This window comes from Saccostrea cucullata, unplaced genomic scaffold (assembly GCF_032062105.1).
Source record: "Saccostrea cucullata isolate Sc308-1 unplaced genomic scaffold, CSIRO_AGI_Scuc_v1 ctg1095, whole genome shotgun sequence".
In the NCBI taxonomy this organism is placed as follows: Eukaryota; Metazoa; Mollusca; class Bivalvia; order Ostreida; family Ostreidae; genus Saccostrea; species Saccostrea cuccullata.
Window position 1 is genome coordinate 45,790 of NW_026941581.1, and position 22,697 is coordinate 68,486.

General features: G+C 32.9%; 1 protein-coding gene across 1 annotated transcript; it reads left to right on the forward strand.

Moving 5' to 3' along the window:
• The first annotated feature begins 5,113 nt into the window (after nucleotides 1-5,113).
• Nucleotides 5,114-5,506, forward strand: LOC134258097 (acidic leucine-rich nuclear phosphoprotein 32 family member B-like). Its single transcript, XM_062740659.1, has one exon. It carries the CDS (start codon nucleotides 5,114-5,116, stop codon nucleotides 5,504-5,506), a length of 393 nt encoding a protein of 130 aa, XP_062596643.1.
• The last annotated feature ends 17,191 nt before the right edge of the window (nucleotides 5,507-22,697 follow it).

The following is a 22,697-nucleotide window of genomic DNA, read 5'->3' on the forward strand; positions in this document are numbered from 1 at the left end:
TTGGCCTGGCTGGTGATGTAAATGGAATCAGTATTTCCACCTATTAGAATAGAAATAAAGTACATATTATAATACTGGTATTAAACCATTTTCAACTGTCAGATATATATAGTGACAAAAAAATAATATGCACATTCAGAGAAGAAATTTCAGCCTGTTCCTCTAATTTCATTTTATTTCCATGTACAAGTTAAGTTAAAAAAATTGTTTAAAAATCAGTTTGTACCTCTTTTTCTCATAACTTTTTCCTTGACAAGTCTCACCAGGTCAGCTTTCTTGTCTTTACTCGTGTATTTAACCCCATGCTCCTTCAGAACAGTTTTTAAGATTTCCACTGCAATAAATGTGAGTTCCTTATTAACCATACATGCATTCCCCCCGGGGAGGGGGGGGAGTCAATCATAATCGCTAAAATTAAATCTGAGCTTAAGTTTATAAAAAAAAGTTTATTCAATTATTTTTGTGTATCACAGGTTAATTAATTATACACGGATGTAATAAGCAAATAGAGACATGATGACTGTACCACAGATTAATTCTGGAAAACTGTGATAGGCCTAATCATTATGGAATTACATGTACTGTACTGATGAAGATCTATACCTGTCATTTTTTTCAGGAGGGCCAGACTTTTTTTCCTCAATTCTCCTCTTCTTTATTTCCCTTTTCCTTGAATCCTCTTCTTCATCATTTTTTTGCAAATGTGGTAAAGCTAAATAAATATTAAGGCATGCTCACAATGTATTTATTATGAATTTGTAAAGAAAAAAAAACATCGGGTTTGGATTTCATAAAATCCAAAACGCAAGTAGGTCGAAGATAGAATTCACGAGGCTGATGAGAAGATTTTTCAATGGTTTATCATCAAACAATGAAATGGTGAGTTATTTTTCATGTTTCTACTCAAATATTAATTATATTACAAATATTATAATTTAAATTTCCTTGAGAAAAACAATCTATTTAAAAAAATGTTCTACATTGAACAGTTCAGCTGTTCAGTGTTGTTTTAGTTCAGCAGCTGAATGTTTACATAAAATGTTAGACAATCTAATTTTATATTCTATGAGTATAATTACCTTCAATAAGTTGTTGTCTGCATGTTGGATCAATGGTGTACACCCCCTGTCTTTCTTCAAGTTTTAACTTGTTTACAAATTCTTTAGATGAAACCCATTTAAAGATATTGCTATTCTGCAAAGTTTCTGGAACAATTCCCAAATTCTCTCTTTTCTCTAATAAACGTAAAGCAAAGTCAACTGGATTGTTGTTCTCCTTTTTCCAGTGAAAAATAGGATATGCAGACTTTCCTTTGGCTGATGGTTTTACAATTCTGACAATTTGACCGAAATAGTATGAACTTTTAACCCAAACAGCTATAAAATTATCCGTGGACAACACCATGTCACAAGAAGATGGACTTTGCGGCAAAAATTTATCAAAAATAATATAGTTGGAATAAAACCTGGTTAAACGAGACTGTTTTGGCATGTAAAATTTCCCCTGTTCCCATGATATGAATTTGTTTATGTGATACCAGTTTCCTTTATAGTACACATGGGTATTCTTCTTTGGATTTTGACTAGATTCTGAAAACTGATCATTTTGTTCTTCTGCAGGTAATGCTGGGAGATGTTCGTTAAGAATGATGGTAGGACTGTGATCTAAGACTGAACCACTCTGGGTGGGAATATTGGCACTGCTCTGGTCACTTATGGCTGCCGAATCACCAGGAGATGGGTGAATCTTTTCCACTGCATTTTGGCTATCCTCCATGTCACATGCCATATCTACAAGATCTGCGCTATGGAGTAAATCGGGATCATTTGCAAATGTGGTAAGTAAAATTTCTTCATTATTTAAGCTTTCAATTTCATCCTGGCTTAGATCCTCTAATTCATCTTTCTCTTCTGTATAAAATATTTGTTTTTTGTTGTTCCAGGTATTGTGTTTAATATTGTTGTCCTCCCCAAGTAAGCCATGTTTAATCAGATCTTCTTTCATCTTGGTCCTTTCTAAAAGTTTGCATGTCTTTTTGTCTGCATTTTCCATTTCTTCTTTTATGACTGTCAGGATGTCTTCAATCTCGGAATTAGTTCTGGTTGATTCTCGGTATTTCTTGTGTAGTTTATTTTCAGTTTCTGTAACTTTTTGGATGCGTCTGCATATGTCAAGAAATTCAGCATAGCAAAAATTATTTTTTGTTCGCACAAAACACATGCATTTTAAAAAAACATCCTCACAAGCATTTGATCCCCATGTCCATGGTTCAAATGGTTGGTCTGCATAGTGCAAAAAATGAAGTTTTGTCATCAGAATAAATGAATGGCCAGTAATAATGACATCATGATATGTTTGATCACTTATGAAGGTTTTGTCAGTGTCATAATTTAATAATTTAATCCAACTTCTCCAAAGCCTTGTAAACTGTACAAGTGTCCATGCATTCTGTATTCGTTGGTTTATTGATAGTTCTCTATTGAAGAAAAGATCATGCATTAAACTTCCAATATATAAATATGTAATAGTTCCAGAGTATTTCTCACCTCCAAAGTGTTCTAAATGAGTTTGCACATTTGGCTGGAATAAACGTATTGCAGCATTGACATTTTGCTTATCATTTACTCTTATATCGGTTTTCCAAAGTCCTAGTGTGTGTTTATAACTTTCACAATCAGCTAGTTTCATTAAGTGCTCCAGCTGAACAGAGTATCCACCCATAATTAAAAGTCGTCGTACATTTAGAATTTGGTTTCTCCATTTCTTCAATAAATGCCTGGGATCTGGAAAAGGACAATCCATACACATTGCACCACTTACAGGAAGTCCAAATGTAAAATCAGCTCGGTCGATAGTATATAGATTGTTAATTTCATCAGTTTTTGAATATCTGCTTAGGTAAAAAGACCTAACTTTTGAATCTCCGTCTGCCCCTAAGCCAAGAATATTTAGCCCATGGAGTTCTCCCCACTGCTTGGACATAGACAGCCAGGTTGAAACAGTTCTGTGACTTTCACCTTTAGTCACTGGTGGTGCTGCCAGAATATAATAAGGAATGTCTGAACGCATAGGAACTAACACTATAACATAAGTTTGTTGTGCTCGAGTCAAGTCCTTATTTTTAAAAGCTTGGATAATGTCATCTGCTGAGTAAACTGTTATTCTGGAATTGGTTGCAAATCCTAGAAGCTCATTTCCTTTGGCTCTTAGTAGCGGTAAAACAGGGGTTGCATCAACTGCTACAGTAAATATTATAGATTTCAATTCTAAATCTTTCAAAATGCTTTGATAAAACTTTGATGCTGATTTAAATGACAATTCTGTTAATGCTGTTTCTATTGGAATTGTTTGCCTAGCCTTTACATAAACGTGAGATAAGCTTGGTCCTCCAAGATTGCTTTTCATCAAATTGACAGTTGCTGGTCCTCCGTAATTAAGTAATAAACTAAACAAGTTCAATGTTGCCTCACTCCAAACTGGTTTTCTCTTTTCCAGATTTTTAAGTAAATCACCCATAAAATTTGCTAATGTGGACTTTTGTTCCAGCAGTAAAGAAAATTTGATGTAGGAATCTTTATCAATGGCTCTGTTGTCAGTGAATAAAGTCTTCTCCAGTGAATGCATGATTTGATCAGTAGTATAAGTTGGCTGAAAATATTGTTGACGATTAAGAATTGAAGACATTGCTTGAAGTTTTTCATGAAGGTAGACCTCAAGTAATTTCTGATTTGTTGCTTGTACTTTTTCAGAATTTTCAATAGCTGATTCCATTAAGTAACTTGCATGTTGATTTTTAAAGCACCACACTTGGTCAGAAGCAGATTCTTTTTCATCAATTTTATCAATGATTGTTTTAGATGACCAACAAATGTGTCTTTCAATATTTGATGCAACAGATTCAAAATAAATTCTGTTCTGATTATTGATGTGCCCAGTGTTTTGATAAAATTCTCTAGTCTCTCTCTGAATATTCTTACACATATGATCTGCTTTGTACTGATTTATGCCGTCTTGTTGAAGGGAAAGTTCTTCTTTGTACTTTAGTTCCTTTAGTCTAATTTTAGACTCTTCTCCTGTGGTTTTTCCATGTGAGACAATATTCCCAGGTTTTGCAGGTGTAAAGTCCTTTGGCTGTTTTGTGGTCTTCAGGAAAAAGGAATCCAATGTTGTTTTTTGCTTAAGGGAAGTTACCTTTAATGTTTTATCAGCCTGTTCAGTTAGAATCCATTTAGCACAAAATTTATGATTATCGGACACAAAATGGCGCATTACATTGCTAAGATGATTGTTTTTTTTTAGGGATATTGTAACTTTGCAAGCACTGCAGTAGACTGAATCTTCTGTAAATTGGACCTGATGGTATAATTCAGAAGTTTTGATTATAGATTTTACAACATCAATTTTTGTACAAGATCCCTCCAAGAATATGCATAGTAAAAGGAATGCTGTTAACACAGAAATTATTATTCTTGTAAAAGCAGGCATGATAAAAATAATCATTGACAATCACTCAAAAGTTAAATTCCATATAGAATATCTCCTCATTCAGTCATTGGCATAGTTTTGTGCACACTGCATTACTTGCAGTAAATCAAATGGTAGGTGAAGAGAGTAAAGCTGATCCATTCATTGCCATTTTGTGTCAGTGTGCTAATTGATTTTTAATTTGTTGAACTAGAGAAACCTTAGGGTGTCTCTTTGGTGCTTCCAAGTAACTGCTTCCCTGTCTCTTTGAATCTGTTTCATTTCCTTTCACATCTCAGTGTCAAAGACAAACGATTTAGAATATCATCTGTATTGAAACTTAGTTGATCTAGTAACTGTAAAGTAATCCATTTGTGTTTGATAACAGTAACATTTGTCATTCAATGACATTTTTCAACATTTGACTCATTTTGTGTGTTCTCCTCAGATGAAATACCCAACCTATTCCTGTAGACTGAACAGAAAACACCTGTCATCAAAGCACTATATCACAGTAAGTGTCAAATTGCATTGAATGTCATACTTTAATTGAATTAGGGGGAGGAAGGTTTGAGGGGGCATTTATTTTTTTTTTATTTCTGCCCACGGGTTCGAAACGGTTTAGTTTATTTGTTAAATATTCATAAATATGTCTGAAGAAGAGATTTTAGATGTTCTTGAATGTTCCGAAGAGTTCAATATTCTGAGCAGTGATAGCGAGGCATCGAATGATGATGCATTACCATCGTTATTTCCTCCAAGAAAGAGACTCAGGCCAATATCAGATGAGGAAAGTACTCAAGACTCTGAGCCTTCTAGCCCTGATTCAAATTATCAAGCAAATGAATCTAAGGATAATTCGGATAATTCCAGTGTCGACATTTCTGGACCCTCCGACTTGCGCGAAGAAAATAATGATGTACAAGGATCAGAGCAGGGTATGGAAGATCCAACCGTTTCCTCAGAAACAGATCCCTTTCATTTTAGTAGTGAAGGAGAGGATGAAGAAGAAGAAGAGGAGCCAGAGACTGAAGAGGAATGAGATGAATATGCTCCAAAATCGTGTGAAGATTCTGAGTTCAGATGAGGAGGACCATATTGACATTTAAACAGTGTCCAATCTGTTTAAGAAGAAGTTAAAGAAGTTTGGAATATCGCAAAGAATGGCAGCTAAACACATTTTAAGGTGCTCACAATCTAACTTAAGTGATCTCTTTTCCAAGGCTGCGGGACCAAAAACTTCCAAAGACTTGACCCACAGAGGAAAACAGCTGTACTTTGAGACGCAGAAGTGGCTGTCTTCTGAGGACCGACAAAGCGAAACAAAACGGAAATGTACCCAACAAAGAGGTATGAAGTTTTTGATTTTATTGAACTAAATATTTCATTTTAGACAAGCATATTTATTTAACTATTTACAAATATGATTTTTTCCTAAGTATTGCTCATAGTGGTAAAGTAACACACAGGGTTGTAAGGTTAATTTTGATTGACAGTTCAATACTACAGATATACAGTTGCTTAACTTGCATTTGATTATTTGGTCTAGACAACACATGCTGAGGCTTAACTACACAATAAAATGCCATTAGTCAAAGGTGGCTCATCATCTGAGCAAACTGTTAATGTTCTGGTTAGAGGAAACAGGGATGGTTAATAGAAATTTATCCTAGTATTTATTAGATAATGACCCGCATTCTTAACAATGATAACCTCAAACAGGGTTTCAAGCACAACTATATAAAATTGATTTCAATCCATGGATTGATGTCATAATTTTTTTTTTCAGCTTATGGGTGTAGAAGATCAGAGAAATCAAGGGGGAAAGGGAAAACAGCCACAAGATTTTCACCCGTTCAGCTTGCTGTGCTTGTAAGATTGTACAAAAAAGACAATAGACCATCAGCAAAAAAACAGCAGCTCATAGCAGAAACCCTTAATGTAGACACTATTCAAGTAAGGACGTGGTTTAACAACCAAAGAGCCAGGAATTTCCCGGCTGGAAAGGAGAAATCTGTGGATTCTAGTATACCTGATGATTTGGACAGCTTCGTAAATAATTATTAGATATTGAAATGGAACATTTGAACAATTCATTCAATACTCACAACAAAAGTATCCAAATTTTCTTTTTTAAATTGTTATGATTATTTGTATTTTTACAACCAGTTCTAGCATTTTTTCTTAATTATTTAGAAAGTCTGTTAATATTATTAACAATATTATTTAAAAAAAACACTAGAATTCTATTTTTTTCCTTCAGAATAAGTGTTAGATGTTTTTGTTGCTTTTTTTTTTAATTCATAAACTAGTAATGCTGTTGAGATTGAAATTGTACTACAATAGTATAGATTGAAATTGTACTACAATAGTAATCTTATAATGTATAATTGGTAAGAACCATGTTTAATAATTGTTTGTTTTAAATCTAGTCAACATACTTTCAAAAATTTGAATTACATGCTACACCCGTAACTGTATATACATGTAAATATGCAAAGGGCTTTTTTGTATGCACATTCTTTGTTCTCCATTATGTATTGTTTGGCCAATATATGCTTAATGGCCAAAGTAATTGTGAATGCAAGTACATGCTGATGTAAATATGTTGTGAGAAAGGGAGATTGTCAGAGGTTTGCTGTTTCTAGATTTTATGTTTAAATGCCAATTATTTAGAGAGCCTCTGTAAAAAGAGGATGCAGAATAAACCGATTTACTTGATTTATGGTGTTACAGTTGTGTCACATAGGTGATAAAGTTGGTGGTGGCACTGAGATCATGCTTGATGGAAGTATTTGAAGTTAACAATGTCAGAAGTAAGCAGCAAAAAAATTAAAGTTCTCATTCCATCTTCAGTAAAAGGAAGACATGCCAGTAAATTAAGTGTTAGAATGGATTACATGAAAGTGTGCCCAGAAACAAACAATCCCTATGATAAGAAGGCATTCAAGGTTATTGTGAATGAAAATATTTATGGGAGAGTGCCACAGATAGTTAAGGATATTTTTCACACAGTGGAAATATTATCTGTCCAAAACAAGCTTTATTATGAGATTTTATGGTATGTATCTCATATTTTTCAATCTACGACAAAGTATTCTGTTGTGAAAGTTTTTATCTGTTACCTAATTAGTAAAATCTTTCTTTCAAGGTAGCAATTAATTTTCTATAGTCTATACATTTTTCAAATAAAAAAAAAAGTAAGGAGGATTATATCCTCTAAGTATTTTATTGTCATTCTGTTAAAATATACTGTATAATATACTTTCAACTCTAATTTCTTCAGTGAAGGATCATAAACTTCCTTTTACTCATTTTATTAATTAAGGTAGTAATAAAAACTTGGTCATCCATTCTATGCTAGAGAAAAAAAGAGTGTTTTGGGGAAAAAGGTGGCTGAGTTGATTTTTAAATAGAATACAGCAAAACTCGGTTATAACGAAGTCATTGGGACCCATGAAATTACTTCGCTATATCAGTAATTCGTTATAACCGTATAAGAAATTTAATAAGTTTATATAGCTTGGGATCCAAGATGACTTCACTATATCTGCGAATTCGCAATATCCGTGTTTGTACTAACCATAAGCTTTACTGTATGGTCACAGAACCCACATGCAGTTAAAACTTTGACCTCCATCCCCCCTTCCTCCCCAAAAAGTACTCAATAAACTAAATACATTTACATGTGTCCTTTTACATACTAGTATGATATAATCAACAGCTGCCCTATAATTATTGATAGAATTTATAAAAAATGTCACACTGCAAATTAGATGTTTATTTCAAGCAGGTAAAAATTTCTAATGCATTGATGAATTAATATCCCAAAAATGCTTTGAAAAATTCTTGAGTGAGAGAAAAAAAGTGGTGGAATCAGTGGAAGGAGGGCATAAACATGATAAACACTAATATTAGACTACCAATAAATTGAAAGAAGCACAGATAAATAAAACAGAAAATATAGTTGCATAAGGATATTCTAATTAAAAAAACATTTTGTTTTGAAACATTATTCATGAAATTATCAGCACACTTAAAGTTTAAAGGGTAAACATGTTTGTAAATTTTGAAGATATTTGAAAGATCAGTGAAGTTGCAAATACAGTAAAATATTTTAATATAAATAATAAGAATTCTATTTTTAAAAATCTACAATGAAAGGGCACAGAACTTTTAACAAGCACTTCAATGGAAATAAATCCTACTGATTTTTAAACAACACACCAGAAAAAGAAATTCCCAAGTGTGATAGTTATAAAGCACTTAAGTCAAACTTCACATATCTTTACTTATTAGGCATGATTCATTGAGCAAACCAACAGTACTGGAGGATGTACAATGTGAGGGTGGTAGGTGGTAGGCGGAGAAGAGGGGGAGGCCTAGAGCAGCCATGTATTTATGAGGTCCATGCGGCTGCACCTGCTCTTGAAAGATTGGTGAAAGAGCGGAGTGAGCAAAATGTTCCCTATAAGGTAATAATAATCACACCTCTGCATTTTGATTAATGAAATCCAATTGATTTTATCATCAAATACAATAATTAATTCTTTATATGTCAAAGGTAATTTTGAAATAAGCATTTTTAATTCTCTTTACTAAAGATATTATAAAACTCAATATCACTTTATTTATATTTCAGACAGAAACTATCTAAATGCCAAGTGGACATGGAACCGGAAAGAAATGTGCAAACTAAAACTTCAATAAATATTAAATTGAATTGATTGGATATTTGAACTTATTTGAATTGCAATCTAAATGTGGCAATGACATGCAATTAGTATATTTTATTTCAACTTCTCTAATTATGTGGTAGAAGTAGACATAAAATGCATTTTGAGTATATCAATTCTATTTATTTTAATTCACATTATGTTTAATAAATCTAATATTTAACTCAAGAACTTATATAAATGGATAAATACACACAGTCATGTATTTTGCTGATAGAGTGACTGTGTGACACTGTGTGGAAACATAAAGCATTCAAAAAAACCATAAAAATTGATGAAAGGTTAAACCTTGACTGCCAAGGAAATGCAACGTCATAAGCAAAATTCAGAATTCTTACTCACACTGAACAAAAGCTATTACAATAGATCATCCATTTATAATTTTAACCTACCCGAAAAAAGACAACACAGGGATTTTAAAATATAAATCACATTTGCAGTCAAGGCGAGTAGTAAAAAAAAAATTATTAATATTGGCATTTGATAATTTTTTTTAAAAATAGTCTAGATACTGTAATGGTGTGTTTAAACTTGATTATGGTTTAATCACATACTATACTACCATGACTACCAAGAATTTACTAGACTTGGTCACTTACGAGGTACTATATTTTATAAAAGCACCCATAACTAATTTTCCAAAGTCACTATACTTCAATAATTCTTTGAAATCAGAATGCAGCAAACATTAATTTTTGTGGCATTATGGTTCAGTGAAACCTTTCTAATCTGACATGAAGTGGGAGACAAATTATGTGCATGTCAAAAGCCATGACAAAAATCACAGGGCTTCAGAGTGCAAAATATCAAGACCACGAGAGAAAAAAAAAATGAAATAAGGGCCGGGACTCGCATAAAATTAAATATATTGTGCAAGTGTCAGATCAGATAGTTTTTATTGTATTTATGTTTTGTTAATGAATTTATCGATCAATTATCGATCAAAAAGTAATCGATCAAACTTCCTGAGGAGTTTGATCGATTAATGATCGATGACCATAAGTAATCAATCGATTAGTGTTCGATTACAATCGATTTGTGATCGATTACCGATCTGATCGATTAATCATGTCTGGAAATTGGAACTTCAGGCGAGGATGACTCGGATTTCACCGACGCATTGGGTATATTGCACGATGATACAAATTTATGGAATATTTAATATTCTTGTCTTATATTTCGTGTAAGCATGTATTTAATTGAAAGGAAATTCATACAATAGATGACTAATATGATTTTAGTAACAATAATGACACATCAAAAATAAATCGTAAAAAAATTATATCGAAAAACATGTTTTTAATATATGAGAAAAAAAAACAATTATTTTTAATGTAATATCATCTTGTGATTCATTTTCTTAATCAAATAATATATTATGAATGTTATCAATTTTATGAATGAAATAAAAAAAAACTAATAAATATTTATCGTTTTTATTAAGTAATATAAAATTTAATTCGTAATTTAAACCTATTTTTCTTATATCTCCAGTTACTGATGCTTACGACATCGCAGTTTGCGGAGGAAGGAGCCCCCCCCCCCCGGAGTCCGGCCCGATACCGATGACGGTGAGGAAGCGGCTGGCACCTTCACCCCCACGCACCCCCGCTCCGCCGCGCCCGGAGCCTCCACGTCAGCCAATTTTCTTGACACCTCCAACCTCCTTTGAGTCCAGTGCATGCGATTGTAGTAGGATGGAAACCACCATGACCGTGACAGCTCAGGCCACCCCCCCACCCCCCGTCTCCTCCACACCTAAGGAGTAAGGGACCTGTGAAATAATTGTAGAGCATTGTGTCTAAATTAAAGTCATCTCCGATCCCATTTTGTGTATTATTTTTATTATTATTATTTTTTTTATTAATGAGATTATAGATAAGATTTATTGATATCAGTTTGAAGTCCTTCAGGGCAATCAAGAAATGATAAAAACATACAAGAAGAAAATCAAACTGGAAGTAGCAACTAACAGAAGATCGAAGATGATGATACAGATTATATATGAAATGATTTATTGTTTAAAATTTCCTTGAATTCAACATAAAAAAAAAGATACACAAAAAGGAACATTTCTGTTGGTTATTTTTCGTTAAAGATGAATGCAAACTGAAATTTGCAATTTATACAGGTTCAAAGAGAGAGTGCAGAAATCAAGAAGTGATAAAAATCATTATAACTTTTTTTTTTTATATTAAAGGTGTAAGAATTGAGTGAATAAATGTGAAAGTGTGATTAGTCAAGTAATGTACTCTGTACATAAAATTCATACTAAGGTGATATTTGGCAGATATTTTTTGTTAAAAAAAAAAGGTCTCTTTGTAAAATAATTCAAAACATTAAATTTAAAATGAACATGGTTTGAATTTAAGGTGAATGAATGAACAATGAAAAGGTGATCATTAAAAATTTATGAATTGCAAAATGAAGAATCATGAAATCGATAAAATTATTTAATTTATAATGGATATTCTTGTAACTTTTGAAGAAGATGTTTGTCCTACATTGTCAGAGGCAGCCAATGAAAAAAAAATAGGCTCGTATTAAAATGTTAGATGTTAATATTAAATTCAGTATCATAGTTCCATGATGTGATCTTAACACTGAAGACTATTTTGCTTGGCCCCTAATATATTCATGCTCCTAAATGTTGGCGTTACGTTGACCCAATGTCGCCCAAAGATGATTATAATGTTGGTCCAATGTAGGCCCCATGTCAACCTTTTCATGCAATGACAACAAATTTTATTAAATGTAGATACAATGTACAACAACTTTATTAAAGCTATCCATTATTAATTTCATTATTTTTTTGTGTAACATAATTTGGATCATTTGATTGATTGTATATTATTTAACGTCTCTCTCGAGAATTTTTCATTCATATGGAGACGCTACCACTTGCCGGTGAAGGGCTACAAATTTTGTCCTATGCTCGGCACTCAGGGCCTTTGAGCAATGAGGGATCTTTTTGTGCCAGCACAAAATGCGACACGGGGCCTCAGTTTATACGGTCTCATCCGAAGGACCGGTCTCCATGTCCCACTGTGGGATTCGAACCCGCGACGTAAGGATTGACACCTTACTTCTCGACTCTAGAACAGACGCTCTAACCACTGCGCCACGCGGGCGACTGGATCATTTGAAAGAAATATAAGAATGTTTTAATGAAGAAAGAAATAAAGGAATACAGAATTAAAAATATAAAGAAATACATTTGCATAAGAATAAATGTATGAAAATAAAAAAAAAACAATGAAAAGCCAATTGCCAATGATTATAGATAATACAGTTATTTAGGAATCATCACGTTGGTCCTCTTCAGCCTGCTCCAACTCTCTTGCTGCCGTCTTCTTCCTTTCCTCTTCCTGCCCCCCCTCCCTATCTGTCGCATATCGAAATCATTCTTTTGTAATCTGGCGTACTTCAGCCTCTCTGGCCGAAGAGCATAATCTGTTCCTACGAACACCTTCTGAAAAAATAAAGGTAAAATGTATCTAGTGTTAAACTTAAATCTGTCTTTCATCGTACATATACATAAGCACTGTTTTATAAGAGTATTGTCTCTTCATAATAATCAAACACGCCGTTTGTGTACTTACTTATCAGAATTCCTTTAAGTTTTAAGGAGGAGAAGGCGAGTTTCCCCCCTTTTCCCATCCAACTAATCTGCTTTGCGAGATCGTTTTCAATCATATATTTCAAAAGCCTTCTCACAGTTGATTTCAAACTGTCCCCACCAATACCACCCAGGACTTTGACCTGTTAATAAAAGTTAATATACATATTGAATTTAGGGGAAATAGGCATAATGAATTAAAATATAATAACATTCACAATCAAAATATTTTAAAGAAGGAAAGCCTTCCAATTTAGTCCAGAGTCAATACCATGATATATACGACGATTTTAATAAAGTGTAAAACGAAAAGAAACCAAATTTTAGCTTAAAAATCATATATAATACTTCTGCTACAATTTCACAGTGATGATAAGTTTTATGTTATATTTCAAAATGATCAATGTATAGAATGTGCCTTAATGTCCATATCAAATCTTATTTACATTTTACTTATGGCATGAGCATGACATAGATAAGACCAGTTGTATAATTACATTAAGTGATTTATGTAGGCCATAGGGTTTTTTCAATCAAATTGAGAAGATTTTAAAGAAATTTAAGTTACATTTTTTCAATATTTGAATAACAAGGAACAGAAAAATTTTTTTTTTAGCAAAAAAAAAAAATGATGAAAATAAATAAAAAAAATAAGTACTATTCTAGAACTTCTAAGCTGAAACAGTGCTGAAAATCAACAAAGGCCCCCTATTACCAAAATTCGAAATTATGAGATTTTTCTCCAAGTTTAAAACTGTTTTGGCATACTAGGTTATAGCTAACACCCCTTATTTAAACATCAAATGAGATTACTGAGCAATCCCAAGTCAATTTTAAAATAAAATTGTGTTGTTATCCAAATGATATTATGTGAACATTGAAACAAGATTATCAAATGCAATCACTCAGAAAGAATGAAAATTAAGAATTTAACTGTACATGTATTCTGATGAGAATTTGTTTACAAAAACTTACAAAAAAAAAATAATAAAAGACACGATCAGTAAGTCACTAAGTGCCATGCATCTTTTAAAGCATTTCAATTTCTTGGGTCTTAAATTTAAAACTCTTGTAGAAGTTGTACATTATTTATCTTTATAAATACATGCATAAACAAATACATACTTATGACAATGTGCACATACTCACATCGTCGTATCTAGGAATTATGTTTTAGAATTTTTAGATGATCAACTTATTTCTTAAGTTTTCAAAAAGATTATATTCATAGATAGCCTTATTATTTGCATTGTCAGATTCAATCTTACAGAGAGATTGTGGTACTGACAGTCTTCCCTAGCACTTACAGTCCTGATTTTTCTTACAGATAATATTAGAAACTTAATTAAATATGTCTTCACATTTGTAAAACAGCAAAATATACATTGCAATACTTTCTACACATTATTTGGGGCTTTAAACCTAATTGAAGAGTCTAATTTAGCCACGGAGATTTACAAACGAATTTCCTCTGTCCTAACTTTCGGTTAATGGTACATTAGATTATCGAATATTTTAAAATATATTACGTGGGTTTACTTTAATGATAGCTTTAGTTTATACAATAACCTTATGGAATATCACCACTTTTTTCGCGTATTCGATCGTTAAATCTGAAAAGGGCAGTTAACAAAAATTCAATTGCGCTTACTAACAATGCCTCTTGAGATTTTCCCGATACATGTAAGATATTGAAATACACTTAGTTCAAGGTCATAACTTTAAGAATATCCACCAATCAAAACATCAGAGAAGGCATGGAAGGTGTCAAGATGCGTAATATAACATGATGTTCATCGGGGTCGAAATTCTTCGTGTTTACAAAATCACGCGCGCGCAACGCCACCTATATCTTTGGCATTGCTACTTAAGGTGGCTCTATACCACTTTCGGAATGCCACATCAGCTTTTTATTTTATAGATCTCTGAGTCAACCTTCTTAAACTGGATTAGCTCTTCATTTTTTTCTTTTTTTGGTATTTTTTCAAAGAAAATATAAAAAAAAACATTTATATTAACATCAAAAAAAAAATTGCTGTAAATAAATGCATCACATGAAAACCTATTAAATACTTAAAGATAAGTCGAATTGATATAAAATTAAAATTCATCATTTGTTAATATTTTGTGGTTGAAATTTTCTAAAAAAAAAAAACAGCAACACCTTGTAAGAAATATTTGTTAATCATACATTAAATGTCCATGCACTTATTTTTCAACTTGTTAAAACATTGAATTTACTCAGATATTTAAAATGCATGTGTACATGTATCCGTGCAACACAAAAAGCCAATCAATCCTCAAACAAAGAAGAAATATGACAGAGTTATAATTTGTAACTGAGTAAACTCTTTGTAATCTGAAAAAATTAGTCTTCATATCAACATCTGGTTATGTCAATTTAAACCAAGGAAAACATCATAATCATACATAGCACTTCCTGTTATTCAATCCGTAACAGCCAATTTCAATGCATTTGCTATACTCATCGTGTTTATCTCTTCTGGACTGCAACTACAATTATATATACATTTACTAACTATAAAGCAATATTTCATTGTAATGCAAGACATTCGTAACTTTTCGGTTAATAATCTTCTAATCTATCCTTAAACGATCAGGAATAAGCTCTGAACATATGTACATACAAACAGCTATGAAAAGATATATATGCTTATATGTTTTATTTTTTTTTATTTTACACTTTGAAATCTTGATAGAATGCAAAATACTCTGGTCTTATATAATTAATGTTTTCTCTTGCAAAATACTGTTCATTAAAATCCCCTTTTCACTTAAAAATATCTTAACCTTGTCTCTTTGTTTTCATAATTACTAATCAAGACACTGACAGGGAAGCCTCACTCGCCCACAAGCAACAGCAACAGGATCGGTCAGAGACACCACCTTTTTTTTACTAGGGTATCAAGATCTGCAACTTACTACCAGCAAAGCTCTTTCAGAATGCCCTTGCATTATGTCTTACTTATTTTCTTCTCATTAATAATGTTCATGCACTAAATAATAAATCAAACTTGAACACACATAGTACAAATCGAGATTAAAAGTGCCTGTTCATGCTCATTACATAATATTCAGTTTCTTCACACAAAAAAAATATCACAAGAGAACACTTTTACCGTAAAAAATTATACAACACTTGTATTTCCTTTTTTTGTTCAAATGTGGATTTGTTAAAAATACATCAAATTTATTTAACACAAATTAAAACATGAGTATTTAACCACTGATATTTAATTAATCCCTATTGCCCATTTCTGCTCGGCTGTAACTTCAACAGACTTATCTCTTCTGGATTCTCTGTTTGACCGAATTCTTCTCATACTCTGTCTTTTCGATATTTTCCTTTTTAAAGTAGCAGCTTTTGTGTCCAACTCTTTAAACGCCTTGAGGCACTCGTCGGACCGCCAACTTAGGTTGGCAATTTCCTAGATGGTGTCATCATCTGAGGTGTTTTCATATTCTGATATGAAATCAACATGCAGGACTTCCTCTACCTTCTTTTTCTTTTCTTCATCCCAAGTTGATTTCTGTTTTAAGACAGAACGCCTAGCCTCTAATTTCTACAACATATACACAATCATATAGTATATAACACATATGGGAAATATCAACAAAAATTTAAGAAACTTTAAGTTTATAAAATTCTCCAGGATATGTGCTCTTAGATCTGAATTTGTACATATATAAAGTTAACTAGTACATCAAAATTTGAGTCAATTAAATTAAACTAAATAAAGAAGTGAAGTAGGAGTAACACATAATTAAGTATCGACAACTGACATAATTTTGAACCATTTTGATTAATTTTTTTCCGACTACAAGTTTTCAAAATTTTTGCAACTATCGTCTCCATCAATTAGACGTATGCCCTTTCACACACATCGAAGCGGTTTGATGATCAAAACTCATTTTCACTGTTTACTTTATAAATTTCCCGGGCGACAATTGATGGTTACATCAATGTTTTCTTGTTTCTTTATTAAAGAAGATCCCGGACACAAGCGTAAGATTAAGCTCCACGTCTCCAGAGAAGGAACTATTATGCACAAGAAGATCATCAAGCGGCGGCAATTGAAAGGAACAGCAAGAGTAGAAATGTAGAAAAGGGTAGAAAAAAATATGGAGTATCCAATATATACTATGGATACATTTACTCCTTATCTGATATTGAGATGCAAGCTGGCAATCTGACCAATGCCCAAAGCAAACTATCTTCGCTAGCCTAGCGTCCGATTCGTTTCTCTCATCTCCCCCTTGGCAGACGTCTTTTCTTTCATAATAGAAACAAGTGCTGTTACAACTTAGATAGTAGCATCCGGGCAACTGAGAGGTAAACTCTTGTATATCATTTACTTCCCGCTGCCTGTTTTTAGCCCAACAAAAACATCAGATTGCTTTGATTCTGTGTACTTTGTTTATTGTGGGAATCGGAACGTTAAACTTTTCTTCGGAATCCTGTTTCTTTTGCTCGTTGAACTCTATACTTGTAAACATTAAGAAGTATATTACCCTCCATCTGATTGGCTATCCTTTTTTTCGCCAAGAACGACAACTCTTATTAAATCGCTAGATGGCGGTAATGTATTTAATAAATCTGCCAAGGGTGAGATGAAAGAAACGAACTGGGACACTTGGCTAGCGAAGATGGTAGGTACCACAATTGCAAGAATTGTTAAAAAGTCACTGGTTTAATCATTTGAAACAGAGACTGCAAATATGGCAATCAAGTCCATGGAATATACTTTAAAAGAACAACAAATTGAAATTAAAACCAAGCATCTAAAATTGAAATTAAAACTTAACATCTAAACATCTCTAGACAGTGACCTTTAAAAATGACAGACACCTTTCCATGAATGGAATCTTTTAATTTCGGACTTAAAAAGTGATAAACACCACTGCCTCTGACACAGATCAAGATTCGAGCAGTCCGGATAAGAAAACATAGAATATTACATGATAAGATGACTCCTACCAAAGTCAAGAAATCTGAAACAGACAGGCTTGATAACAGCAAAATATGCAATAAAATCACGTTAAATTTCAAAACAAAAAAAAATTAAGAAAAATTTTGAAGGAAAGATAAGTTTTAGGAACGGATGATAAAACATAAAAATTGGTGATTTGCAGAAACATTACACTACTAATTATACTTTTTTAATTGTGCCAGTCAGAGTTTTTTTTATTTTTTAATTACATACCTTACATATAGTTTTTGTGTCATGAGCAGAGTCTTTTGTTGCAAGGAAAATACAGGCTGTTTTTATATTATTTTTTGTGCCAGGATCTACAGTTTGTCCCAAAGCAGAACTGATTTTTTATACGTGCATCTTGCCATTTTATTTTGAATATTGTTTAACACATGTACAAACTGTCCCACGGTACCAAGGACCACACTTCTCGCCTTATTTCGCTTCCATTTACTGACCAAGGGCAGTGTTCTGGTGTTGTAATACAGTGTGATAAGAGTGCTCATCTCAGATACGTAAAATCTAAAGGGGGCGTGTTTAAAGTAGACCTTATTCTTATTTGATGTCAAAACCATAACAAGCAGCTGATTGTAATTTGTCAAGACCACCGTAATTATTTGGGCATATACTGAGAGAAAACAATGAATTGCGCGTATCTTTTGAACAGTGAAGCTAGGAATGTAGCAGATAGAGAAATAAACAGAAATTGTTCATGTGAAATTTTATTACATGTTCAACGGTCTTGTTCCCCATTGGATCGGGTTCATATGGTTTGTTTTTGTGTATGTACTGAACTAGCTTATACAAATTGGTTTTCACATATCGGAGAACTGTGGTCAATTTATCCAAAGCCATCTATTCTTGCTCTCAGTACTACGTGTACAAAAAATAATTCCAAAAGATCTAGAGTGTCAAAGATCCTACAACTGCAAGCAGACCCCTAAAGTTAGAATTAAAAAAATAAAGAAAACATCAAACTCCTAGTGAAAAGATACAGAACATAATTGAAATGACTTTGGTTAGGATAATTGATGCAATTTTTGATTACTACATTATTACAGAGCTTCCACAGGGTACCGAGGTGCGGATGTTTCAATCCAAGACACCAAAACAAAATTTTTTAATGAACTTTCTGACACAGAAAGCTAAAAAATTGTGCGCTAGTCACACATACATTAGAAATGGAACTAATCATTCATAAAGAAATGGAAGTAATTATTCATACATAATCGAATGTCATACTATATGGTGCTTAAAAAGCGTAGTTGACATTGTGCAGGAAATTTGGAGAGTGGGACGTAATGGGATGCAAGCTGTAGCACTTCTGCCACAAAATTTATATCATCTAAGAACAGTGTAAGGACTTCAACAACAACAGTGTGTAGACGTTTATTAATCATGGCACCATTTCTGTTTGGATGGCTAGGTTCGGTATTGTCAATTAGAACACCGAGTTCACACAAATCATCATCATCATCTGCAGGAAACACCAACCCAACTACAGCCCTGACAGAACTTGCAGGAAGCACCAACCCCATAACGACCCCAACAGAACTTGTAGAAACAACACTTTCATTGTCTACCCCTACAGAACAAACAGGTACTTTTAAATATATCCATGTGTTACTTTTTTTTAAACATTTTGAAAATTTGTATGATCTATACTAATTTTGTAATCAATAGGAAATGACAATGAGGACCTATTTATTGCGCATTTAACTAAATACACTGATTGTCTCAAGAGATATTGAAAAATCATGATTTTTTTTTCTTCAGCTATTTTTTTTTTACAGTATCTGGATTGAATAGAATTAAAAAGTTCCTAGAATCAATGACCACGGAGGATGGGGAGACCATCTTGGAGAAGACCTGGGGTAATTTGGTTCATTACATTACCTTTGGTATATGTACCTTAATTAATTTCTTTGGTTCATTATATTACCTTTGGTATATGTACCTTAATTAATTTCTTTGGTTCATTATATTACCTTTGGTATATGTACCTTAATTAATTTCTTTTTCAATATAAACAATTTGAGGTTTATAATGATTAATAAATGCTTGCCATACCTTTTCCAATACTCTTCTCTTTTTTTTTTCAGAAATCCCAGTTTGAGTTTTTTTTATTCTTGGAGGAAGGGGAGGAGAGAAAGTTTACAACACATACTGGGACTTCATTTACACGAACCTTAACCCCATTGATGAACATGAGAACGGGACGCATAATAGTGGTATCCTCTGATGTTACCTTCTCCAGAAAAAGGGGTGATATCTTTAAGGTGCCATCAGAAGCAGTCATTACGACAAACTTCAATCATCAAATCAAGAGAGGGACCATAGTGAGTACCTTTCCACAATTTGTAGATCCTTTTTATAAATGTTGTAACTGGAAACCCTACAAAACACATAACCAATTACTAAAACATTTTTAAATATAATAAATCATGAGAAAAAGCAGTCCCAAAGCATACATATAAAATCTGCTCTAAACAGCTCATATATTGGAATGAAATAGTTGGTGGACCCTAATTAGGATTTAGTTGAATCAAATTTCAGAGAACGTCTTACTGATTTTGAAAACCGTACAAATTAATTAAAACAAAAAAACCCTAGCTTATCTGAGATTCTTTCGTGATGCTGCTCTTCACTAGATTTTCCACTTTATAATACACATTAAGCCCCCCCCCCCCTTCCACCAAAATGATTTGAACAATTTAGGATAATCACTACACAATAGGGGGACACACCCCAGCTCAAATGGGTAAGAAAAAGCAAATATGAGATCAGAAATGAAAGTTTACGGCGGAAAGATGTGGGGGGGGGCTTAAAGTTTACCCCCTCTATGGGTCATGATTTGAACAAAATAGAATATACACTACCTGAGGATTATTCAATAAAATATCACTAATCAAGGCTTTGGAGTACTTGAAAGATTTTTCTATATATTCTTATGAAAAACTTTGATTGGTCATTTTTGCCCAATCCTACCACGGGGGTCATGATTTGATTAAGTATGAATGTACAATACCTGAGCATGATTCCACATGTCATGAGTTTACTAAACTGGCCCTCTGGTTCTTGAGAAGACGATTTCAAAAGATTTTTTCCTATACATTCCTTTATAAAAATATGACACTCATATTGGCAAAACCCTAGCCCCAGGGATCATGATTTCAACGAATTTGAATTAACACTGCCTGAGCATGATTTCACTTGAGTGTTATATTTCCTGTCTCTATTGTTTTGAGAAAAAGATTTTCTTATAGTATATATTCCTACGTAAAACTACAGGCCTTTTAGGCCTCACCCAACCCCTTGGAGTAATGATTTGAAAAAAAAAACTTGAATCTACACTACTTGAGGATGATACCATATGAATTTAATCTTTCTTGGCCCAGTGGTTCTTAAGAAAAAATTTTTTCTACATATTCCTAAGTAGAATTTCTTATTAATGATAAAGTTCTTCTTAATAATCATAAAAATGCTGATCCACAAAGCAGGGTTTCCCTGCACTCGCTCAAGTTGTTCCCAAACCCTGCCTTTTTTTTTTTACAATTGTTTCAGAAAGGGTAGTTTCCCCAAAACATAAATTTATCCCTGTGATATGCTAAAATAAGATTTTTCAAACTCGATCTACGCGTGGTGCATAGTATTTCAAAAACACATTTTGTTTCCAGCTTAAGAACTTGCGAGATGATGATAAAGGAGTCCTATTCAGCAAATGGGAGGAGGATATCCGAAATTTTTTGGCCCCTCCAGTTACAATCTCTGCTGAGGCTCTGGAAAAGGAGGACGGGAAGCGTGTGTCAATTTGTGGAGTCATTAAGGAAGTAAGTACTCTCAACAATTGTTCACAGCAAATCAAATTTTCTGTCAAAGAAAATGGACGTCAAATTTATTTAGTCAGCAAACTACTTTAAGAAGAAAATAATTGTACCAAATGGCAAAAGAGCGTCTTTGTCTGCTGAATTTAATTAAGAAATATGCAAGTAAGCTGTGCAAAATGAAAATATACAATGACTAAACGCTAAATCTTTTGACTTTTAGTTGCTTTAATTATTTAACACATTATTATCATTTCTTCTTGTTTGATAGGAGGGCAGTCCATTGCAAACAAAATAGAGAGACAGTTGAAAACATTGAACAAGAATATTCATAACGAAATCTTGGCATACAACTCTGTTAACAGATCGTCTAACCTTTCATTTGAAATGGTAAACCTGCCATCTTATTCTGTATTTGCTACTGCGGATGATTTTGACCACTCCATGCCACAACAGTTGTTAATGTAACGGATTCAGTTGTCAGCATGAAGCAAAAGATTGCAGATACAGTTGGCTCACTTTTTGCAACTTTATGATACTAAACAACCAGAAGTCTCTGGCGAGACGGAAGCTTTCCTGGTTTGAACTTATAGCAAAGGAAGAGAAAGTACTTAAGTAGCTGGGATTTTAAACTTTATAAACAGCATTAATAAAATAATGATCGTTGATAAGGTTTCTTTATGTTCTTAGTGTAGTCTACTTGTGTGCCAAGTTATACTGAAATCAGACCAAAACTGAAGGAAGAGTAGCATTTTGAAACAATTTTATAGCCATTTCTATTTTTAGTAACCACGGCAACACTGTTCATCAAAATTCAGTAAACAGAATTATGTATCTTAGAGTATTCTACTTGTGTGCCAAGTTATATTGAAATCAGACAAAAACTGTAGGAGGTGTAGCATTTTGAAACAATTTTACAGATATTTCTATTTTTAGTAACACGACAGCAGCATTCATTGAAGTCAAAAACCGATACATTTTAATATATCTATTGATAATCAGTAGTAAAGATAAAATCAAGAATAAATTTTAAATGAAAATATATGTTTTGTTACTATAA